We start from the raw sequence: 23,598 nt of genomic DNA on the forward strand, positions 1-23,598 counted from the left end.
TCTCCATCACACTTCGCCAACTTCCAAATTTATCTTCAACGGTCTCGTAATGTTCCCTTTCATTCATCCATGCCTTGGAATTCATTGTAACTTGGCAAGAAATTTGTCTAAGACAAAAATCGCTCTGGTCCCTACCTGAGGGACAAGAGCGAACTTGGGCATTTGGGTCCCTTGTTGACGTTTGATAATCTTCAATTTGTCTTCAATGGGTTCAATTCATCTCCTTTCTTGCCTTCAAACATAAAACTTGCTTGATCTTTGCCCAGATCGTACCTTATGAAGAATTTCGCTCTGGTCCTTCAGTGAGGGACAGGAGCGAATTTGACCTTCTAGGCAAAAACTTTATCATTTCATCGTTTTTGATCAAGTCTGGATGCTCTATCATGCTCATTTCATCCTTCACCATGCCTTTGATGTCTCAATTCGTCCAAACAAGGTCAGGAATGGCTCAAATAAGTATTTTCGCTCTGGTCCCTTGGTGAGGGACAGGAGCGCTTCGCCTTGGTCCTCCTGGGAGGGACAGGAGCGAAATTCGCTCTGGATCCTCAGTGAAGGACAGGAGCGAAATTTGACTTTTCGAACTCTCTATCAGGATAAATTTTAATGGAATATAACATTTAAGTATAAGTGTAAGTTATATTCCATATATACTTTCAGGATGTTTGAGAGTGGTTTCAGACCTCCAGGAGTTATATTGCAAAATCTAGTTTTTGGAGGTTTTTTCAGTTTCCAGACTTAGTCAAATTTCAGGATCAGGACATTCCAAACTTAGCCAAATTTCAGGATCAGGACCTCACTCAAGCAGGACTTGCTATCCTATTGATCTCCCCGACAGCACTCAAAAATGCAAAGGCTAACTAACAAAAACCCTAAAAAAAAACTAAAGAACAAACCCTAAAAAAAGCAAAAAAAGCAAGGGTCCCCATTTGCAATGGGGCGATGTGTGAAAACGTCACAACAGGTCTGCTCTCACTAAAAGCTTAATGTCTCCACAAGAAAATAAAAAAATCCAGCATATGCAAATGAGCTTTCAATTCACCTTTTTTAATTTCCCAAATACCCTTCCTTAAGGTACTATTTTTAAATTCCTACCATAAAATAATTCATTAAAGCACTTTATAAAGTGACTTTAGAATATTTATCTTTTAAATCACTTAACTCATCTTTTTAAATTAATTCAAATTAAGTCATCCAAAAATTTACTTTATTGGACAAGTTTATTTAATTAATTAAATCATTCCCTAATAAAGCCTAAAATTAGCCTATGGGAATTAAATAGGCTAAAAAAGACACTTTCTCTACTCAGTGGAAGGGAACATTACATATTGTACGTTGAAAATCAGGTAGATACTATAAATCATTATTGTTGAACTTACTTGTTTTAGTCTTTTATATGAAGAATGAAAGTTATTTGATTATGATATTCATGTTTGTTGCCATAGTTTGAGGACTCGCCTTGGACTCGCCAAGACTCGCGAGTTCGTTGGCGGGCCGAGTTGACTTGCCACGGACTTGTGAGCCAAGCAGAGTTCCGTGACTCGCCAAAAATCGGCGAGTCACGGGCCGAGTGACCCTCGGCGAGTCATGGCGAGTTTTGGCCAAGTCATGGCGAGTCATGGATTAGACGCCTTTGTAGGAAGGACCCAGGCTCCTCTGAGCCATAGACTTGTAGTTGTTTTACTTTTGATATATGTGTGGAACTGGAACATTTGAATTTTGATGTCATGGATTTCATATTCCATGAGTTTTGTAATATTTTTACATTTGACACTATTTATATATCTATGGTTATTGGTTGCTATTTCCTTCAGCTACAATTTGCGTTTATACTAATGTGATCGATGTATACTTGTGTATGTGATCAAATTAACTTCTATTTGATGATGTTATTGTGTATTTAAGGTTTGTTTAATAAAGGGTGCATGAAACAAGTTTTAAATCCTTATAAATCGCTAAATTTCTTGGGTTTTTCACTTTGCCGAGTCTTGGCCGATTTGAGTCCTGAGTCGAGCCACCCTTGCCGAGTCCGCGCCAAGTCCGAGTCCCGTTTCTATGGAGCCAAGTCTGGGAGAGTCTGAGCCAAAGACTCCCAAGTCTAGCGTCAGGACTCGTGAGTCCTAATGAAGGACTCTTGAAGCTAGCTGAGAACGCCCAGTCAAGGATAAAACTTGATTTTTTTTTAACTTTTCCTCACTTTTGACATTTGCCATTGCTCAAAATAGGTTTGTAGTTTGTTGTTTTTCACATTTGGACATATCAGTATATGTAATTTTGTAAACATTTATAAACTTTTTTTGCTCAGTATAAACATTTATAAACTTATGCTGTTCTTATACATTTTAAAGTTTTAAACTATGAGTATGAATGATGAAATTTCAAATATTGAGTGTTTGGAGATCATATGACATGTGTAATGTTTCAATTATGGCTCAGTGTTTGGAGATCACATGACATGTGTAATGTTTCAATTATGGCTCTTATGTTCTCTAAATGCATTAATTTATTTTTGGTTTTTTGTAAAACTACAGTTTTCTTTTCTGCCGAGTCCTTGCCGAGTCGTTTCCCGAGTTTTTGGCAAGTCTGAGTCTGAGTCGAATCTTTGGGCTGCCGAGTACGCGGCTAGTCCGAGTTTTCCAACTTTGTTTCTATAGGTTTTTAAAAGAAGCATTTCTTCTTTTTTGGTTTTTACAACTGAATTTCCTAGGTTTACAAAGAACCCTGTAGTTTGAAAATCAGTCTGGTGGCCAAATAATATCCCAATCAAAACAAAGTTCACTAGGGGTACAGAATCTGCTAGGATTTACTATAGAGTGCATATCCAAATAACATGTTCCCTCTGCATCTGTTTCTTTTAAAAAAGCACTTCTTCAAGCATTCCTTTACTATACTTTTGTAAATTTCTGCTTTTTCCAAGTAACTCTTAAATTACCACACATCATTGGACTGTGAAGCCTATTGTGCATTAAAGTAGTCTAAGTGCACACAATTTTACCGGTCGTTACTTAACATATTTGAATTGGAGCAATATGGTATGCCTGACAATTGTGATAACAATAAATCGTTATAAATAATAAATGTTCTCATCTGCAGCGTTCGAAAGGATTTATGCACATGCTAATGAGGCGGCGTGTGGATAATTTGATTCAGGTGACTGCCAATTCTTTATTTTGCAAATATTGAATGTGAATTTGGTGCAATCTCAGTATACTTAATGTATTTGGCAGGCACTGAACCAAGCAAAAGTCCATGTGGAGAAAGATAAAAAGAAATTGAAAACACCAGGTTTGTCCTTCAATCTGTTTCTGCACATTGACTACAAGTGCTCTTCTTGTTTTTATGATAAAAGCATCTTCATATTACAGCACAATGTGATACACACATTGATCATAGGTACTCTTCTTGTTATCATGATAAAAAGCTTTGGCGTTTGCCTCATTTTTCTGTGGGACGAATATTGAGGCTCCAAAAAAATAAAAAATTCAGTAGCTTCAATCACTACATTTAAAGGCACAGATTTTTCCAGAAACAATCCTTCTTGGAATTTTTATTGTGATGTCCAATTGATCAACATGCTATCTTCTTTATGGCACTTTCATTTGGACATTGAGTTAGTGTCATGTATATTCAGATTAGTAAAGATTAAAATACCAGCTCAGAAACAGTAATGGTGCAAGAGAAACAATCTCTCTTCATGAATAGAAGAGACCATTCACACAGAATAATCCATTTAAAACTGTAGTAGCAAAGGTTACACAAATATAAATGCAATTCAAGGCAAGATTAATTTGGAGCTTATTTACCTTAAAACAAAAAATGGTGATGAAGCCCAATCTTTGACAAAACATCATTTAATTTTATTCCAGAAAAAACTATTTTGAAGAATTAAGGGAGGCAAGAGATGATGCAGAGAAATAAGAATTTGCATTGTTATGCAAACTGTATTTTTTTTTTTTTCAGAATTTCAGTTTTAATTGACGACTTTAGTCTCTAAAGATGATGCAGTAACCATAGACATTTTCAAAAATCGTCAGCAATTTCTTGGATTTCTCTCTTATTATGGCTTTTGGTTTTCTTGCACATTTTGTCTCTTAGTAGCTGTTATGTCCCCTTCTCTAGCGTAAAGTTCATGAAGACCCAATTTCTTCAAATTTTCTTGTAGTCTACCTAGGTGGTAAAGAGAGAAATAATTAATAATTAAATTTAAATTGTTGAAAACAACTTTATGTTATATTTAAAAATAATAATTTATATTTAATTATTAAAAAATGTTGTTATAAGTGAGTTTAAAAAGTGTTGCTAGGCTCAAAGTCCTGAAAGTGAGTGTTTAAAATGACGAGAATGATAAAATAAAAGAACATAATATTATATTATTTTTCCTTCAAAAATTTATATAAAGAAGATTGGAAAAAAGGTCTTGCTCATGCGATGCATTATTATGCTTAGATCAAGAGTTCAACATTTTCCTTTCATTGCATCTCCTTCTATCAACTTGACTCTGTTAGCCATAAATAGACACTAATCTAGCATAGCTTGTCTCAACAAATCATTAAATGAAAAATCATTAGGCCAATGTTAGTCTAGCTAGTTTATGTGGTTATGGTTTCATTGCTTTTAAATGAATAGTATTCATGCTTATGTGACCCACATGTCTTGCTTTTCCTTTGCACTTTGTAATGTCCCCTTCTCAGTTCTAGACTGATGGATGGAGTCTTAGCCTATTTTGGAAAACCGTAGGCTAACTAGAGACTAAATTAGGGTTTCTGTCTTCAGGAAGGTTTACGGAGAGGTTTTTGCAGGAGTTCTACAGTTTGCTCTCTAGATTCTTTCTGAGTTTTTCGTGAGCTTCAGGATGGTATAACATGCATTCCAGTCAGAGAAGATTTCTGAATTTACTATTTTTAGTAAATTGCGATAGGCTGACGATTGTTTGCTTTATAAGGTTTTTCTGGGTTTTTTGAGACCTCTAGCATGGTTTGACATGCAAATTCTTCGGAGATGATTTCCGAACTTACTATTTTTAGTAAGTCATGATTGCTGCTTAGAATGTGATGAAAATGACTTTTGACACACTATTTTTAGCAGTATGCTATTTATAGTAAGTACTATTTTTAGCAGTGCTAATTTTAGCAGAGGTTCTGCAGCTTAGCTCAGTGGCTATGTCTGACAGTGTTATTTTTTTGCAGGGTCCTGTGTTCGAACTCAGATGACTATTTTCTGCAATGCAGTTCAGTACCTTGGCCTTAGCTCATTTTGGCAGTATTCTGTTTTTGGAAGAAAAAAGTATTTTTTAATACTTTATTATTCCCCATGGCCTAGGCGTAATTTGCATTGTGACTTCAAGGGGTCGTGATGGTGTTTTTAATTAAATTTTAACTTAAAGGCAAGTTGGACGATTTTCTAAGTAAGATTGCCTAAGTTATATTATTATCTATAAGTCATTGTTGAGCGCTCACTTTACACATTATTGACAATTTTAATAAGGTGACTCTGCTATGATCTTGGACGACTTAGAGAAGGGAAATATTATTTTTATCCCAAGTCTATTTGGCGAAATATTCCACCTTCATATTGAGACGCCAAAGTGCAATTTCATCAATATTATTTTATAAGCATTATATTTATCAAAGTGGCGATTAAGGGTGGATGTGACTTGGGCGGTTTGGTGAGGTATTGAAATGAAATGTAAATTAAAGGAAATTTGAATGCCATTGTTTAATTCCATATTGGAAGGAGAAGAAGTTCGATTTGGGGAGAAGGTTATAAATAAGTGCCTTGGCCTTCATTTGGGATCCATCCATGAAAATTTGTATAATGAAGTGTTGTCGGAATGGTGCCAGATTTGTGCTTCGAAGTTGCGAGCTTTCTAGCCTATGTCAATTTCGTGCTTGAGATATAGCACCTAGTTGTGGAGAGACTATTTCTCACTCAGAGGAATAGATAGAGCATATTAAGAATGGTTTGCATCAGTTGGTTTTCTGTTTTGTGTGCTTCTTGGTTGTTGGTTGGCATCATGGCTAAAGCATATTTTCACTCCTAGTTTTTTGTGCGGGCTCCTGTTGATTTTGGGTATTGGCTCTGGCTCTAATGATTTCTATGCATCCAACAATGAGATTTGTAAATTTTCAGCCCCTAGTGTTGAGTTTTTCAAATTTTAAATGCAAATTGTACTTTCCAACCTAAACGTACTTGTTAGGGAGGTGCATAGGGATGCATGCTGAGTGTTTGGGTTCATATTGTTGCTGTTTTCTAGTTCGTACTTGGTTGTTTAATGCGTATGGTCGGTTTGGGTGTGTTGTTGGGTGATTTGAGTGGGTTTTGAGTGAGTTAGGAGCATTTTGGTGTGGATTAGTGTTGCTGGTTATGCATTTCCAGCTTGCTGTCATATATATCAGATTTTTGAAAGTTGGATTTTGGGTGTGATTTTGAGTGTGTGGGTAGATTGGGTTGTTAGATGATGTTTGGAGGTCTTGTTGCAGCTGTCATCTCTTAATCAGCACTTGGTTATCAAATTCTATATTTAGTAGTACTAACAGCAACATTTTGGCTTTCTACTGTCCCACTGTACAAGTGGAAGAGGTTGGCTTAGCCACCTACTTTAGATTAGCTATATTTCATAAATTCAGAGATCTCTGTAATGAATTGTAAAGCTGGCTAGTAGTATTAACAACTATCTTTTCAGATTTTTTATTTGGTTCCCACTGCACAAGTGGAAGAGGCTGGCTTAGCCGCCTATCTTGAGTTTGTAATACTATCCTCCCGCTACATAAGCAGTTGAGTTGATTGTAATGTTGTCCTCCCGCTGAATAAACGATGGAGTTAATATTAATTTTCATTTCTAGTCCTCCCGCTGTGCAAGCGGTTGAGTGATTGCATTCTTGAGTCCTTTGGCTTGTCCTTGGCTGGTTTACCACCAAGTGATTGCATTGTTCTCAATATCCCACTGTATAAGTGGAGGGGTTGGTTTGCCGCCTGAGTATTGTAATCTTTTGCAGTTATTGGCATCTAACGATCCCCTCAACACTGTATGCTCTCACCCTCCCAGATTGGGCTCTCAGTGATCAAAAAGTGGAAGGGTTACTTTTAGCAGCATGTGGTTTTCATTTCCTAACCTTAACAAGTGTTGTGTTAATTGTAATTTGGGAAAAATAATTTTTTTTTAATTGATCTTATTGGAGAGATACATGATAAATCTAGTAATGGATACAAGTGGATCTTTGTGGTCACAAACTACTTCACCAAGTGGGTTGAGGCACCTGCAATGCAACATCAAAGGTGGTAGTAGACTTCTTGACCAATAAAATAATAAAAATATTTTGAGTACTTACCATGATTGTTTTAGACAATGCTAAGTGTTTGAGGTCTCTGGGCATGCAAAATATGTGATCTATGTTTGGTATAAATTTAGAGCATTCATCCACTAACCACCCATAGAGTAATGGACATGTCGAGTCAAGTATTAAGAGCTTGATGAAGATCATTTAAAGGACATTAGACCAAAATAAAAAGAGATCAAATGCCAAGCTCAATTATATGCTCTTTGGGTTAATAGAGTCGCATTTAAGCATTGTTCTAGATGTAGCTCATGTGAGCTGGTTTATGGGGTAGAAGCTAGGATGCCTATCAACTTAGAGCTTCTAGTGTATCAGTTGTTGTGGAATATGGATGACAATTAGTGTGATGCAATATCCTTGAGGGTCGTGGCATTGACTAAATTGGATGATTAATGAAGAACAACACAATATAGAGATGTGAAAAGCAAGCATATCATGAAGCATTTGCATGATAAAAAGACATCACCAAGAGAGTTTTAGGTTGGTGATATATTCCTTTTGTGGAAAACCAAGTCAAAGGACAAGGGAACGAATGGAAAATTTGATCTTTTGTGGCCCAAGCCTTATGAAATAGTTGTGAGGCATAAACTTCGCATGTACCATCTCATGGATTTGGATGGAAGTTATTTGAGTTTCCAGTGCATGGTCAACATCTCAAGCGTTACTTTGCTTGACTAATGAACTTTAAATTTTGACTGGTGAGTGCAATGTTGTATCTTTCAAATTTTTGCTTGATCTTTTTGAGTAGTCTTATCCCTTGTAGTTCAATATGGTGTTTTGTTTTCAAAAGTTTGGTCTACCAAGAGATTTTAGATTTTATTGTGCTTGCAAGAAACACACATCCCCAACTAGAGCCTTTGTTGGGACTCCAATCTACATTGTCCTTTTTGTTTGAGTCTCTTCCATTTTATGTGTCTTTAATATTTTGACCCATTGTTCATAACCAATATGATAAATTCTTAGCGAGCCATCTTTGTTAAATTTAATGGCTCTAAATGTTGTATTTTTCTCCCTTTTCGTATGTTAGTCATGTACCCAAGTTAGAAATGCTAAATTTTTGGGTGTTGCAATTTTTGGGATTTCAAAGCTTTTAGGTTTCTCATCCTTGTGTGCCTTTCCTATTGCTCTTGAAACTCTTCCTTGATGCCTTTGTAAAGTTGCTAAGTTTTATGTTTGTTGGACTTTCGAGTTTTGGGGTTTCTCTTTCACTCATACCTCTTTTAAGCATCTTGACCCTCGAAGTTTGAAGGTTAAATTTTGCCTTTGTGTTGCCTTGATAGAGTTTCAAAGTTTTGCATTCCCGAATACCATTCTTTGGTATTGTCAATCCTTGAAGTTCAACAATTGAATTTTCCAAAGTGTTTTCTTATCATTATTTTGAAGAATCTGAACACCTCATGCTATGTTTTTAAGTTTTTGAGGACACTCTTACTTTGGTCCTTGTTGTTGGTTTACATCCATTTCCTCATTGGTTTGATATCCTAATAATTTCCATGTGCTCAATGGAGTTTCTCTTAATGTTAGTCTAAATGCACTTGGTTTCTCTTTGATTTTGGTGCAAGCTTTTTGATTATTGTAAAGATAAAGGAACTTTTGGTGTCTTTCAACATTGATGAACAAGTATGGTCAAACTTGATGGTTCAACAAGACTTGGCTATAAAGCTTTTTTTGAGGTTTCAGTGATTTATATACTCCCGCGATATTGGTAGGAAAGTATGGACGAACCCAATTCCTTGATGACCTGATAGCCCAAGAAAAAAAGTTATTTTGTTCTTTGCTTGCAGTTTCAGGGGTGGTTCTTCTTGTGTCCTTAACTCTCTTGCTATGCATGTATGCGACTCCTTGATGATCCAATAGCTTGCGGGGTGTGTGTGGCATACTGTTGTTGGGAGTTGCTAGATCATTATGCTTACTCAAGTGTATAAAGTGTGTACCCTTATTTCATTAGGGTATGAAAACTTCAATGCTATTACCTCATGACTTTGGTCAACTCCTATGTTGACAAAATGATGTGAAGGCCTATGTTGTTTGGAGGGTGGCATTTCAAATAATTTTTTGGCACTAGCTAGAGCAGTGTTGTGTTCACTCTTCACCTATTTGCCATGAATGTGGTAGCAATGTTTTGGATTCCTGCCCACATACTAGAAGTAAATGCAAGTGTCCATCAATTTGGAATGCTTATTTTTTACAAGTTTCATTCACAACCATGAATTTTGTGGGTGCTATAGTGCTATGCATTAGGCTTTCAATCTTGAGGTATATTTTGTGTTCTTTGACTCATTTGAATGCATGATTATTCTAAGAACAACAAAAGTGTGAGAGTGTTTAAGGGTTTCAACTATTGAATGTTAGTTGCAAAAGGGATGTAAAAGTCACAGGATATCTGAAGGTACTATGGTAGACTATGTTGCAAATGTAATCTCTCTAGAATCATAGGCATAGGTTTAGAGTTTTTTTTAATATTTTAGAAATTCTCCTTGGCATGTTTGGTACTATGAATGCAATCCTATTTGAAAATGTGGCATCCTTTTAATAGAATTATACTAATGTAATGATAATTCAATGATTACATGTGAATTTATGCATTTTGATGTTGGATACATAAGCATGTTTTATTTTTAAAACTATCACATGATGCATTGTTATGCTTAGATCAATGGTTCAATATTTTTCTTTCATTGTATTTTATAAAAGCCTCTGGGAATACCCTCTCGAGTTTAAACTGAGATTGAAGTGTAAGAGAGAGAACCCACTCTCATTGAGTTGGTCATCAACCCTCTATTGATTTCTTGATGAAACTCTTTCCACTCACTAGATGACAACCTTGGCATTGTGAGCGAGATTTAGTTCGAGGAAGTAAAGCAACAATTTTAGGATCCCAACACTTTCCATTTTTGTTTCTTCATGCCCATTGCTGCTTCAAAACATTCACTTCCTTATTTAGTAAGCACATATTTCGTCTAAACTATCATATTTACTCATTGTAATTTCTTTTCTTTTTTGAAGGCATTATCGAAGACTATCTTGCATACCTCCATTAAAGACATGTATTTCACTATCCTCATCTTAAAAAAATGAATTTTTATTAGAGATCTTTAATCTTCTTTAATTCTATATCCTAGTTGCTACTAGACCATTTCTCCTCACAACTCTAAATGTGAGATATCATGTCCTTTCATTTACCTCATCTATCATTTTTTTATCAATATATCAAAACATCTTAAAAGTTCCTCATTTTATTAAACATCTTGTAAAATTTCTTTATGTTTTGTATACCATCATGTAGATATTGGTTTTAAAGACATGATTCACCACATTCCTCTACCCATCTTTTGAAAACCCTCTTTGAAATTGTTGACAATTTTTGCCACTTTTTTGGTGTCGCCATACCATGTCAACTTGTCATTCCACTCTTCACCAATTCAAAGAACATTCTTGGTCAATGCTACTATTTTTTTGAACCAAATGATTGTACATTGCCTTATTTTTTACTTACTTCCCTTGAAATACTATTTGTTTCCTTCATATAACTTGAGCGCTTCATTGTCCTACTATTGGTGTAGGTACCTTTTGATGGTCGATTTGACACACTCAACATAATTGAAAAGAGGATAACTCAAGTTCTTTTGAAGGCACATTTGATCCATAAATCAATCACCTTCGTGATCATGTCTACCAAGCCATGACAGTGTTGGAGCAACTAAGGGGATAATGTGACCTATTTCTTCAAGTGGCTTGTACTGGTAAAAGATCAAAACTTGATAATTCATGCACGGAATATATTAAATCTACTTTATAGTAGACATTGTATAAGTTTTGAAATGGAATTATTCCTAATTTAATCCTACTCTAATAGTTTGTAAAAGAAAAAAATTAAAGAGGGTTATACTCCTGAAAATTTAAAATAAAAATAAATGCCTAACACCTGAAAATTTAAAATAAAAATAAATGCCTAACATTGTACTTGGATATCAAGTCTTGGACTTTGAAATATTTGATGAAATTCAATAAACCTTCCATAATTTTTTTAAAATTCTATCAACAAACTATAGTAAATTTCTTCTTACACTCTTCTAAATTTTTCATCAATCACTTGGTGGCTTTAAGCCATTCTAAGAGTAGTTCTATTTTACCACTGAGAATAATTTGCTTACTCTCTAGGTCTACAAGTGGTACCATGGAAGTTTTTTATACAATCGGTGGATTGTCATGTAGTGTAATGAGCTATTCATCAAGAGTTTGTTCAAATTCAACCATTGCATTGGGTTCACTATTCACCTTATGATATCTCTAGATGTCCTCATAAATCAATCTACTTTGTAAGGACTCCAAGGAATTCCTTCAACCCAAAGTAGCATCCACTACTCATGATCTCTCATTTGCTTGCCCTTGTCCAGTGTAGTTGAGAAGGTAGGCAGTACTGCATTTGTGTCCACAAGACCCATGATGTATTAAATATAGGATGGTAGTTCACCAACTTTGCCCTTGATCTCTTCCTTTGTCATTTCCTTTGCTCATGTGACCTAGGATGATAGACATTGTTGTTTAGGGAGATTGCTTCTCCCCCCTTTGGTGTTTGATGACCAATTGATAGTTTCCTAGCTGCATGTTGGCTTCTTCTTTGTCTACCACTAGAGCTTCTACATGTTGAGCATCTATTGAGATAGTAGACAATTTGTGCGCTTTCTTAGTCTTTGGTTGAGCCTTGAACATTTTCAATACTTTTGACAAGTCTTCTATGATTGGCTTCTATGTTCTTTGCCCCTTCTCAATGGTAGAGATTAAACATGTTGGCAACCCTAAAATACTCATTGTCAATGTTTCTTCTACGTGCACTTTAGGGTGACTTGGCTATGGATGAGGAGTAGAGTGAGGTGATCTTGGAGGTGGAGGGGGAAATTGTGTTGAGGTGGACACTAAAAGAAGGAAGTGAGGTCAAAATCTAAACTAGGGCATGAGATTGGGGCCTGTCCCCGAAAGATGATATAATGTTAGGAACTACATCTTCCTCTTGTGTTGTAGTAGGTACTTGTTGGCACTTGTTGTTTGCACTTGCTAGTTATGAAATATTAGCCTATGTGGAAGAAGAGGTTGGAGTATACGGAGGAGCAAAATGATGATGAGGTGAAGGAGCTAAGGATCAAACTGAAGGGGGTGATGGTCTTGAGTTGCCTCCTTAGTTGTAGATGCTCTTTTCCTCCTCATTTATAGTGTTTTTGTTTCTTCAACCTCTTCTTCCTCTCACTCCAAGATTGTTTACAAGAAAAGAGTCTTTTCTCTCTTTCTCTTGGTCTTCCACTTTGTTTTAGTTGAAGAATTCTCTTGTTCGATTGTTTCAATTGGGGATTTTGGAGGCTTCTTCTATTGTGGATGTGAATCATCTATTGAGTATTGTTGCCTCAACCATTGTTTTGCCTTGTTAAGAACCACCTTTTCTCTAGCCTCAATTTAGGCATATTTTGGAATAGACTAGTTGATTTCATTCATGGGTTGGTTGAATATTTTATCCCTATTCTAGAAAGTTCTTGCAACCTTTCCATCCTTGTGCATGCTCTTGAGGATCTTCTCAATGTTGCAACTTTTTATTAGAGGGATTGTCAGGGGGAAATAATCCCTATTCTAAGTTCATGTTCATCTAGTTAGTCTACCCACAAGTTTTTGAATGTTGACACATGAATAAAGGAGCCAATTAATGGCCCAATCTTGCTAATGAGATCAAATTGATCCCTTATTTCATATAAGTCCATTGTTAGATTTTCCATTTCTTTCTTAGCTACCTTAGCATGCTATATTTTAGAACTAAAATACACCCCACCTTGATGGGGAATGCAATCCCTACCTTTTAGCTTATTTGCAACTAAATTCTTGTTCTCTGGTACTTGTCTACATATGTCTAATAAAATGATCTTATCATTGGGGTACCTCGGTAATTTGCATGGTTCTTTGTGGAAGCCACCAACCTTGATATAAGAAAAGGTCTTGAAATGGATGAACTAGTACCCCAATTTAGGCATCTCTCATGTTACCTCCAAAGGCAATCTCTTTGCATAAAAATTTTCTTGGCACTGGATGATTACATACACAAATGCCTCATTTACCCTATTGTAGTGCCTCCATCCCTTATTTCATATAAGTCCATTGTTAGATTTTCCATTTCTTTCTTAGGTACCTTAGCATGCTATATGTTAGAAGTAAAATACACCCCACCTTGATGGGAAATGCAATCCCTACCTTTTAGCTTATTTGCAACTAAATTCTTGTCTCTGGTACTTGTCTACATATGTCTAATAAAATGATCTTATCATTGGGGTACCTCGGTAATTTGCATGGTTCTTTGTGGAAGCCACCAACCTTGATATAAGAAAAGGTCTTGAAATGGATGAACTAGTACCCCAATTTAGGCATCTCTCATGTTACCTCCAAAGGCAACCTCTTTGCATAAAAATTTTCTTGGCACTGGATGATTACATACACAAATGCCTCATTTACCCTATTGTAGTGCCTCCATCCCTTATTTCATGTAAGTCCATTGTTAGATTTTCCATTTCTTTCTTAGCTACCTTAGCATGCTATATGTTAGAACTAAAATACACCCCACCTTGATGGGGAATGCAATCCCTACCTTTTAGCTTATTTGCAACTAAATTCTTGTTCTCTGGTACTTGTCTACATATGTCTAATAAATGATCTTATCATTGGGGTACCTCGGTAATTTGCATGGTTCTTTGTGGAAGCCACCAACCTTGATATAAGAAAAGGTCTTGAAATGGATGAACTAGTACCCCAATTTAGGCATCTCTCATGTTACCTCCAAAGGCAACCTCTTTGCATAAAAAATTTCTTGGCATTGGATGATTACATACACAAATGCCTCATTTACCCTATTGTAGTGCCTCCAACTTTCTTGCATCTCTAGTTGGGGATAATAGCCATACGCCTTGGTTTCTCCTAGTTTCTATGTGCTTACTTGTCTCAATCCTAAAAAACTAGCTTGGAAGGTCAATGAATATACTAACTAATAAAAATCATGGAATTTGGTTAATTCCAACAAATCTATCAACTACTCATTTAATGTGTCACTAATGAGGCTAACCCACTCAATCCTCTTTGAATCTATAATGGAGAAGATGTAGAAGCACATTCAAGGATGAAAATCCTTGACATCGATCAAGCCAATGACTCTACTTAGAAGGGTGATGACATCCTTAGCATCTTCCTTGAATTCAATTTTGTGTAGGAATTTTGCTATCATTGTTGCTGATTTTCTTCCTTGTTGAAGAAAATGATCATTGATGAAGTTGGTAATAGACGTGATCTTGCCTGCATGATATTGTAATGCCCCCATGCTAATTTTATCATATTGGGTGTAGGTGGGTAGTCCTAACAACCCTCTCAATCATTTTTGTGTTGATATCTAGTATACTTTGGTCTATAGGTCCAACCACCTTTCTTTGCTTTTGATTATACCTTTGTTGTAATGTCCCCAATTTTTAAAGTGACAATTAATTAAATTAATTTTTAGTTTGTTGTACAAATATATATATTAATTAAAAGGATGACATTATAAATTAATTTGATTAAAAAGTAAAATGAAATAATATTAAATGCCACTGTATTTAATAAAGTTCTCCAACCCAGTGATGGAGGAGAATCCCCGGTCTATGAGAAATCTTGCATCAACCAAAAATATTTCCTTTTGTTTAGTTCTTGTTCAGTTTAGTGTGCAGTTTTGTGTGTTCCTGCTGGTATGTTCCGGTAGTTGCTTGCTTTTCGTTGCAGATCATAGTTTTGGTTTCCAAGCCGGTTCTTGTGCTTAATTCCAGATTCTTAGTTCATTTGGATTCTTTTCCAGCAAGATATTTGTTCCAATTTGACTATTTCTGGGTTTTGAAGCAGTTTTGGGCTTACCGGCAAGAGATTTCTTCTTTTCCGGAGCGGTTTCTTGGCATGTGGATCTATTTTGCGTCTTGCTAGATGTTCCTAAGTCCTTGGTCGGCCTTCCTGTTGATCCACACTTCTTGGTGGTTCTTTTCCGGAGAATTTCCTTTCATTCTTGGGGCCGACCTATTTACACGTTTCATTTTCTTGTCTTGGTAAGTGTAATCTTTTGTGGCCGACCCAGATATGTTCCAGAGGGTATATATATGGTATTATGTGATCATTTATAGGGAAGGTGATCAGTATGAGATTCTAGATTCATGATTAGAGATTCAGATGAGACTGGGAGTTTTGTATGGTTTGAAATCTGGCATGTTAGCTTGCATGTAACCGGTTGATCACCAGATGTTCTATGATGAATGTATGATGATAACCGGTTGATTACTAGAGGTTATAAGACAATAATATGACCTGATTCTGTGACCTTTCAATGTTTTATTGTTGCTTCCGTTGTGTTACTCTTGCTGCATGATCTGGTTTGTTCTCTTTGAGGACTCGCTGGATCATGGTTGCACCAAGTGGTATCAGAGCAGGTTATGAATCGGTTGGTGGAAGAGCTAGTTGCGAACCTTAAGGCATTCCTTTGGGTGAACAGATTGCCGAGTGGAGGCAAGCTGTGAGTGTGTTCAATAGATCGTCGAGTGTGAGGCAATTGAAATCGGTAGTCAGATCGCCAAGTTGAGGCAGTTCACCAGAGTACAGGAGGAGATGCCACCTAGAAGGATGAACCCCTGGAGGGTAGAGCAGATGATGGAGGATTTCAAGAATGAGATGAGGAACGAGATCCAGAATGCATTGGTTGGTTTGCTGATGGGGTTCACCTAGCTTGCTCACACTTCACCTAGTTGGTGTTGTTCAATTCCATCAACCTCTCCAAGTCTAACTATGCTCCAAGACCTTCAAGTCCTTCTCAATCTCTTCTAGGGCTTGCTTCTTGCCAATCTCAAGGTGTTTGCAACAAGTGTTTAACTAGGAACCCTACCAATTCAAAGTGTTTCCCATATGCTCTTTCTTGTTGTCTTGACTTCAACTTGTCAATTCACCCCCATACTGTTGTGAGTTGTTGCAGAGGTGTGGAGGTGGCTTTTAACATGAAATGAATTCCATTTGGGTCCATTTGTGGTTTGCATCCATAATTCTTCCTACCGATTTCACCATTTTGCCTAGAAAAGGGCTACAAGGAATGAGCCCCTATTAGGTCTCCAAAATCCGGTTTTCTAGGGTTTAGAAGAAAACGGTCCAAAAGACCCTGCAACAAGGTTGGTTTTTTCTTCAAACACTCACCTATCCCCAAGTGATTTTGGTGGTTTTGGTTTCCCAACTCTCCATACAATTCTCTAACCCAAAAATGAGGGTTTTGAAGGGTTTCTAGGCCTCCTAACCGGCAGTGACTGATCAAATTAGTGAAATGGGCATCTAAAAGTCTTTTCAAGACTTCTCCTTGCAATGGCAACTCTATATGAACTTCATGGACCTCTCTAAATGATTTGTTTGTGGTTTTGTGTTCACCTCTGCACTAAGCACTCAAATTTCACCCTCTCTTCTCTAGCCGGGTTGCTCCTGGACTCGCCTAGAACAAGGTGGTAGCCATATCAAACACCACGTTCAGAACTTCTCCCTGCATATTTACACTGTACAAGTGGTTGCCTTCCATTTCCCAATAGGCTGTGATGGTAGCACAGAGGGATTTTATGGGGCAACCATTTTACAAGAAATTGCTATATACAAGCCAAAACTGGCTGATTGAAAATAAAACTATGAAAACACCAACACACACTAACTACAAAGCTTGAAATGAAACAAATGACTTTGAAACACACTAAAGAAACTCAATCCATAACTGGATCAATGGATTCAATCCATTTGTATTTACATTGTAAGCAAAATAAGCCAAAAAACAGTGAAAATAGTCCGAAAATGAGTAGTTTTAGATTGTTGATGATACAAAAACAAACTTCCAACCTTGGTAACTGTGCAAGAGGAGGTTTTTATAGTCTTCCCCACATGTGGAGGCATTCTAGGGCGTTGTGCTATCCCTAAGTCCATCGCTAATCACTTTTAGGATAAAAGTTGTCATGACAACTTTTACAACTTTTCACTTTTTGCTTTTCCAACCTATGCAACCTATTTCAAGTCATTACTCATGACTTTTTAAGCATTCCTAAGACTATTCTAAACCTCTCTAATGCTCACACCAAGTTGTCCCACTTTTGACCATCAAGAAGGTCAATTTCCTACTCAAACTACTACCTATGCACAAAATGCAAACCTAGGAAGAAAACTAACTCAACTACTCCTACACTTGACTCAAAAAAAACATCACACTCACTCTTTGGACCCTCCTGGAGTCCTTATTAGGAACCTAACTTGGCTAAGGTCACTACAAGCCAAAATTGTGAAAAGACTATAAGCCTAAGTCCTAGGTGCTCCTGCACCATTCTCCCAAACAAAAGAAAACTAAGTCACCTCTTTGGGAATCAGATTTTGATCAATGCCTAACTTCTTAAACTCTGTTTCAAGCACCCATGTAGCTTCAACATCATCCATACCCTGCCACCTGATTAGGTGCTCCCAATAGATTTGATGCCTTGTCTTCTTAGCGATCCTTGAACTCAATACCTTTTCAACCTTTGGATTTGGTTTTGCTAGTAATTGAAGGTTGTTTGCATCATCTGATACCTCTGAGTGACTGCAATCTGAACCTTGAATTGGTCCTTTGTAGGCAACTAAGTCTACTATGTTGAAAACCGGTGACAATCCTATGTCATTAGGTAGGTCCACCTTGTATGCATTTTCTCCATACTTAGCTAGAATGGCACATGGACCCAACCTTCTCATTTGAAACTTGTTAGGTACTCCTTGCTGTAGCCTTGCTTTGTTTAGGTGCACCATGACAAGATCTCCTACTTGGAATTGCAAGTTTTTCCTTCTCTCATCAACTTTTTGCTTGATCTTAATTGTGTTCTTTATCAATGCTTGCTTGACTGATTCATGTACCTCCTTCATTGACTGAGCAAAGTCTTTTGCATATCCACTTCTTGTTGCTGCATTACCTAAGTCTCTTAGCTCCAATATACCCCTTGGGTGAACACCATAGACCACTTCAAAAGGGCTCTTGCCGGTGGTCCTATTTATTGTGTCATTGTAAGCATATTCAGCTTGTGATAGCACTTGATCCCATGTCTGACCATACTCTTTGGTAAGGCACCTCAATAAGTTCCCTATGCTCCTATTTACCACTTCGGTCTGCCCATCTGTTTGTGGATGGTAGGCTGATCCAAAAGATAGGTTGGTGCCAAGCTTTTGCCAAAGTGTTTTCCAAAAATGACTCATGAACTTTGAGTCCCTATCTGAAACAATGCTCATGGGTAAACCATGTATCCTTATCACTTCCTTGAAGAACAAATGAGCTATTTGGCATGCATCATGAGTAGTCTTGCAAGGCACAAAGTGGGCCATCTAACTAAATCTGTCCACAATGACATAAATGCTGTCAAATCCCTTCTTTGTCCTTTGTAAACCTACTACAAAGTCCATACTAATGCACTCCCAAGGTCTATTTGGTATGGGAAGAGGTTGGTATAAATCGGCATTTGAAGAAGTGCCCTTGGCCTTTTGGTAAACAATACATGTCTCCACATACTTTTTCACATCTTGATTCATCCTAGGCCAATAATAATACCTCTGAACCAACTCTTGAGTCTTATTGACTCCAAAATGACCACTAAGGCTGCCATTATGCTTCTCTTGTATGAGATTTTCTCTTATTGACCCTCTAGGCACACAAAGTTGTCTACCTCTAAACAATAGTCCATCTTGCAAAGTAAAATCTGAATACTCACTATGGAAATGATTTTGATACTCTTTACACACCTTGTAGGCATTTGAGAAGTCTTCATCATCCGTGTATAGGTCTCTAAAACTGTCAACACCTATGCTCCTTAACTGTATTTCTTGGTTTGTCAAGAGTCTTCTGCTCAATGCATCAACAACCCGGTTTAACTGTCTTTTTTGTGCTTGATTGTGAATGTGTAGGCTTGCATGTACTCCACCCATTTCATGTGTTTATGACTGAGTTTGTCTTGTGAGTTTAGAAAGCTTAGAGCTTGATTGTTCGTATAGACTACAAATTCCTTAGGAAGGAGATAGTGTCTCCTCTTCCTCAAAGCCTGCACTAAAGCATATAATTCCAAGTCATAAGAAGAGTATTTCCTCTTCGCATCACTTAGCTTCTCACTATGGAAAGCTACTAGTCTCTCTTGTTGGCTTAGGACATCACCTACTGCAACATTGCCTGCATCACATTCCACTGTGAAGAGTTTCTCAAAACTAGGCAACACCAACACTGGTTGAGTAGCTATCTTCTCCTTCAAGGTTTCAAAACCTCTATGTGCTTGTTCATTCCACTGAAACTTTGCCTTCATTCCACCTCTAATTGTGTCCAACATTGGTGCACAGATAGCACTGAATTGCCTAATGAACTTCCTGTAGTAATGAGCTAGTCCATCGAAGCTTCTTACATCTGTTGCTGACTTAGGAGTAGGCCAATTTACTATGGCTTCAACCTTGTTGGGATCCATCTTCAGGTTTCCTTGAGACAACAAAAACCCAAGGTAAACCAACTCCTGTTTAACAAATTCACACTTGTCCAAGTTCATGGTTAGCTTCTCTTCATACAATCTTTGTAACACATTTTGCAAATGATTAATATGATCTGCCCTATCCTTATTGAAAATGAGAATATCATCTAGATATACCACCACAAATTTACCTATGAAGTCCTTCATCACCTCATTCATGAGTCTCATGAAGGTGCTTGGAGCATTGGATAAGCCAAATGACATTACAAGCCATTCATAAAGACCCTTTGTTGTCTTGAATGCAATTTTCCATTCATCACCCTCCTTAATCCTAATTTGGTGGTATCCACTTTTAAGGTCAATCTTGGTAAAGTATTTGGCTTCCCCTAAACAATCCATTAGGTCCTCTATTTTAGGAATTGGAAACCTATATTTGATAGTGATCCTATTTATAGCTCTAGAGCTAGTACACAATCTCCAAGTACCACCTTTCTTTGGGGCTAAAACGATAGGTACAACACAAGGGCTAATGCTTTTCCTAATTAGGCCTTGGTCTAAAAGCTCTTGGATTTGCTTGGCAATCTCAACATTTTGTTGGGGAGTCATTTTGTAAGCTACTTTGTTAGGTAAGGATGCTCTGGGAATAAAGTCTATTTGATGGCTTATGGTTCTTTTAGGAGGTAAGGTGGCTGGCTGTCCATCACTCACTATTCCCTTGAACTTCTTCAATAGGTCTTGAATCTCTATTGGCAAATCTGGCTGCTCTTTCTTTTCTTCCTCTTTAGGCTTCATTACTAATGCAAATCCTATACCTTCACCTTCCTCAAGTGTCTTCAAGAACTGTTTCTCACTCACCAAAAGAACATTAGGACCTGCTGCCCTATTTTCACCTTCCTCATGGATAGATTGAATCTTAAATGTGACTCCAGCTTTCTTGAATGAGTATGCATTCTTGGCTCCATCATGAATATCTTGTCTATCAAATTGACCCTCTGTTGTCTTGAATGCAATTTTCCATTCATCACCCTCCTTAATCCTAATTTGGTGGTATCCATTTTTAAGGTCAATCTTGGTAAAGTATTTGGCTTCCCCTAAACAATCCATTAGGTCCTCTATTTTAGGAATTGGAAACCTATATTTGATAGTGATCCTATTTATAGCTCTAGAGCTAGTACACAATCTCCAAGTACCACCTTTCTTTGGGGCTAAAACGATAGGTACAACACAAGGGCTAATGCTTTTCCTAATTAGGCCTTGGTCTAAAAGCTCTTGGATTTGCTTGGCAATCTCAACATTTTGTTGGGGAGTCATTTTGTAAGCTACTTTGTTAGGTAAGGATGCTCTGGGAATAAAGTCTATTTGATGGCTTATGGTTCTTTTAGGAGGTAAGGTGGCTGGCTGTCCATCACTCACTATTCCCTTGAACTTCTTCAATAGGTCTTGAATCTCTATTGGCAAATCTGGCTGCTCTTTCTTTTCTTCCTCTTTAAGCTTCATTACTAATGCAAATCCTATACCTTCACCTTCCTCAAGTGTCTTCAAGAATTGTTTTTCACTCACCAAAAGAACATTAGGACCTGCTGCCCTATTTTCACCTTATGGATAGATTGAATCTTAAATGTGACTCCAGCTTTCTTGAATGAGTATGCATTCTTGGCTCCATCATGAATATCTTGTCTATCAAATTGCCATGGTCTTCCTAATAGAAGATGGCATGCATCCATGTGTAGGACATCGCATAACACTTTGTCCTTATACCTCCCAATGGTAAAATCCACCCATGCTTGCTCATTGATTAGGACATGTTGGCCTTTGTTCAACCAAGTGACTCTATATGGGTTGTTGTGAGGTATCCTTTGTAACTTAAGCTTACTCACTGCCTCTTCTGACACAATGTTGTCTGTTGACCCTGAATCAATGATCACTTTGCAAACTTTGTCCATTATTTTGCATTTGATCCTAAACAATGACCTCCTTTGGCTAGGCTCTTCTCTGACAGGGTCTTTTATCAAAGTTCTCCTTATCATCAAGTTATCACCTACCTTTGATTCTAAGGCAACCTCTGAAGTCTTGCTGCTTGAAGTCTCCTCTTGAAGATAGTTCACTCTCCTTTCACTACTCTGTGATGATGATCCCTTCTCTGGACACCTATATGCTGGATGACCAAGTTGGTTGCAATGGTAACACTTCATTGTTGCAAAATATGAGGAACCTCTACCTTGTCCACTAGACCTTCCTCTAAAACCACTGTTTGACCCCCTTCCTCTATTGAATCCTCCTTTACCAGTGCCACTTTCTTGCTGCTCAGTGAGTTTAGACTCACCTTGTGTTCTTTGCTCTGAACTCCTTCCTCCAAAGCCTCCCCTATGGCCTCTATTTTCTTTCCCTCTACCTCTGCCCCTATTACTACTTGAATCATGTTTTCTTTTTAGTTTTTCTTCCACTTTAAGGGTAAGTTGATAGCTTTGATGAACTGTCTTTGGGCTCATTAGACTGAGTTCCTCTTGGATGTTCCACCGTAGTCCATTTAGGCACCTAGCAACTTTGAGACTTTCTTCTTCCACCGCATGAGATCTAAGACTAAGTTTATGGAACTCCTCCGTATAACCACTCACATCAAGGTCTTTTTGTCTTAGGTTTTGTCTTTTCCTATGAATCTGCACTTCATAGTCATCAGGGAGATAAACTTCTTTGATTTTGACTAACATCACTTTCCAAGAAGAGATGGGTGCTTTGCCCATTTTATTTCTCTCATCTTGCACAAATTTCCACCATGTGAGAGCAGCTCCTCTCATCCTAGACTTAACCACTTTAACTCTTTGGGCTTCAGTTATGCCTTCACACTCAAAATGGTTCTCCATGCCTTCTATCCATTCTAGAACCACTTCTGCTTCCATCTCACCAGTAAACAATGACAATCCTTGTAGTGATTTACCACTTCAGGCTTTCAATGTCTTTAGGAAAGGTTCTTGTTCTAAGGCAGGATCAGGTTCAGGTACTTTGTCAATCTTTGACACCTCTTTACCCTTCCCTTATGCTCCTTCAACCTTTACCAACACTTCATCTTCCTGGGTTTCAACTTCACCAAGATTACTTTCCAATTCAATCAATTTCTCCTTCAGGAGTCTATTTTCTTCCTCCTGATCATCCACTTTCTTTGCCAACTCTGCATTGGTCACCATGCTGTTGTCTCCTACAGATTCCATTGAGGACATCTACTCACCTAGCCCAAATCTTATAGGCTCTAATACCAATTTGATGGGGTTCACCTAGCTTGCTCACACTTCACCTAGTTGGTGTTGCTCAATTCCACCAACCTCTCCAGGTCTAACTATGTTCCAAGACCTTCAAGTCCTTCTCAATCTCTTCTAGGGCTTGCTTCTTGCCAATCTCAAGGTGTTTGCAACAAGTGTTTAACTAGGAACCCTACCAATTCAAAGTGTTTCCCATATGCTCTTTCTTGCTGTCTTGACTTCAACTTGTCAATTCACCCCCATACTGTTGTGAGTTGTTGCAGAGATGTGGAGTTGGCTTTTAACATGAAATGGATTCCATTTGGGTCCATTTGTGGTTTGCATCCATAATTCTTCCTACCGATTTCACCATTTTACCTAGAAAAGGGCTACAAGGAATGAGCCCCTATTAGGTCTCCAAAATCCGGTTTTCTAGGGTTTAGAAGAAAACGGTCCAAAAGACCCTGCAACAAGGTTGGTTTTTTTTCAAACACTCACCTATCCCCAAGTGATTTT

The 23,598-nt window shown here is 37.5% G+C and overlaps 1 protein-coding gene across 4 annotated transcripts in view; it reads left to right on the forward strand.

Moving 5' to 3' along the window:
• The window catches only part of LOC131073263 (actin-related protein 2/3 complex subunit 2A), a 152,491-nt gene that overhangs the window by 91,545 nt on the left and 37,348 nt on the right, over positions 1-23,598 (forward strand). For 2 of the 4 annotated variants that reach the window (XM_058009688.2, XM_058009673.2), the window contains exons 8-9: positions 3,091-3,147; positions 3,225-3,282. In XM_058009688.2, the coding sequence (XP_057865671.1) occupies positions 3,091-3,147; positions 3,225-3,282 (115 nt within the window). Of the gene's footprint in view, positions 1-3,090; positions 3,148-3,224; positions 3,283-3,390; positions 3,805-5,183; positions 5,371-23,598 lie in introns of those variants that run through there. The other 2 variants (XM_058009681.2, XM_058009694.2) reach the window with 2 other exon arrangements.

This window comes from Cryptomeria japonica, chromosome 9 (genome assembly GCF_030272615.1).
Source record: "Cryptomeria japonica chromosome 9, Sugi_1.0, whole genome shotgun sequence".
NCBI classification, from domain to species: domain Eukaryota; kingdom Viridiplantae; phylum Streptophyta; class Pinopsida; order Cupressales; family Cupressaceae; genus Cryptomeria; species Cryptomeria japonica.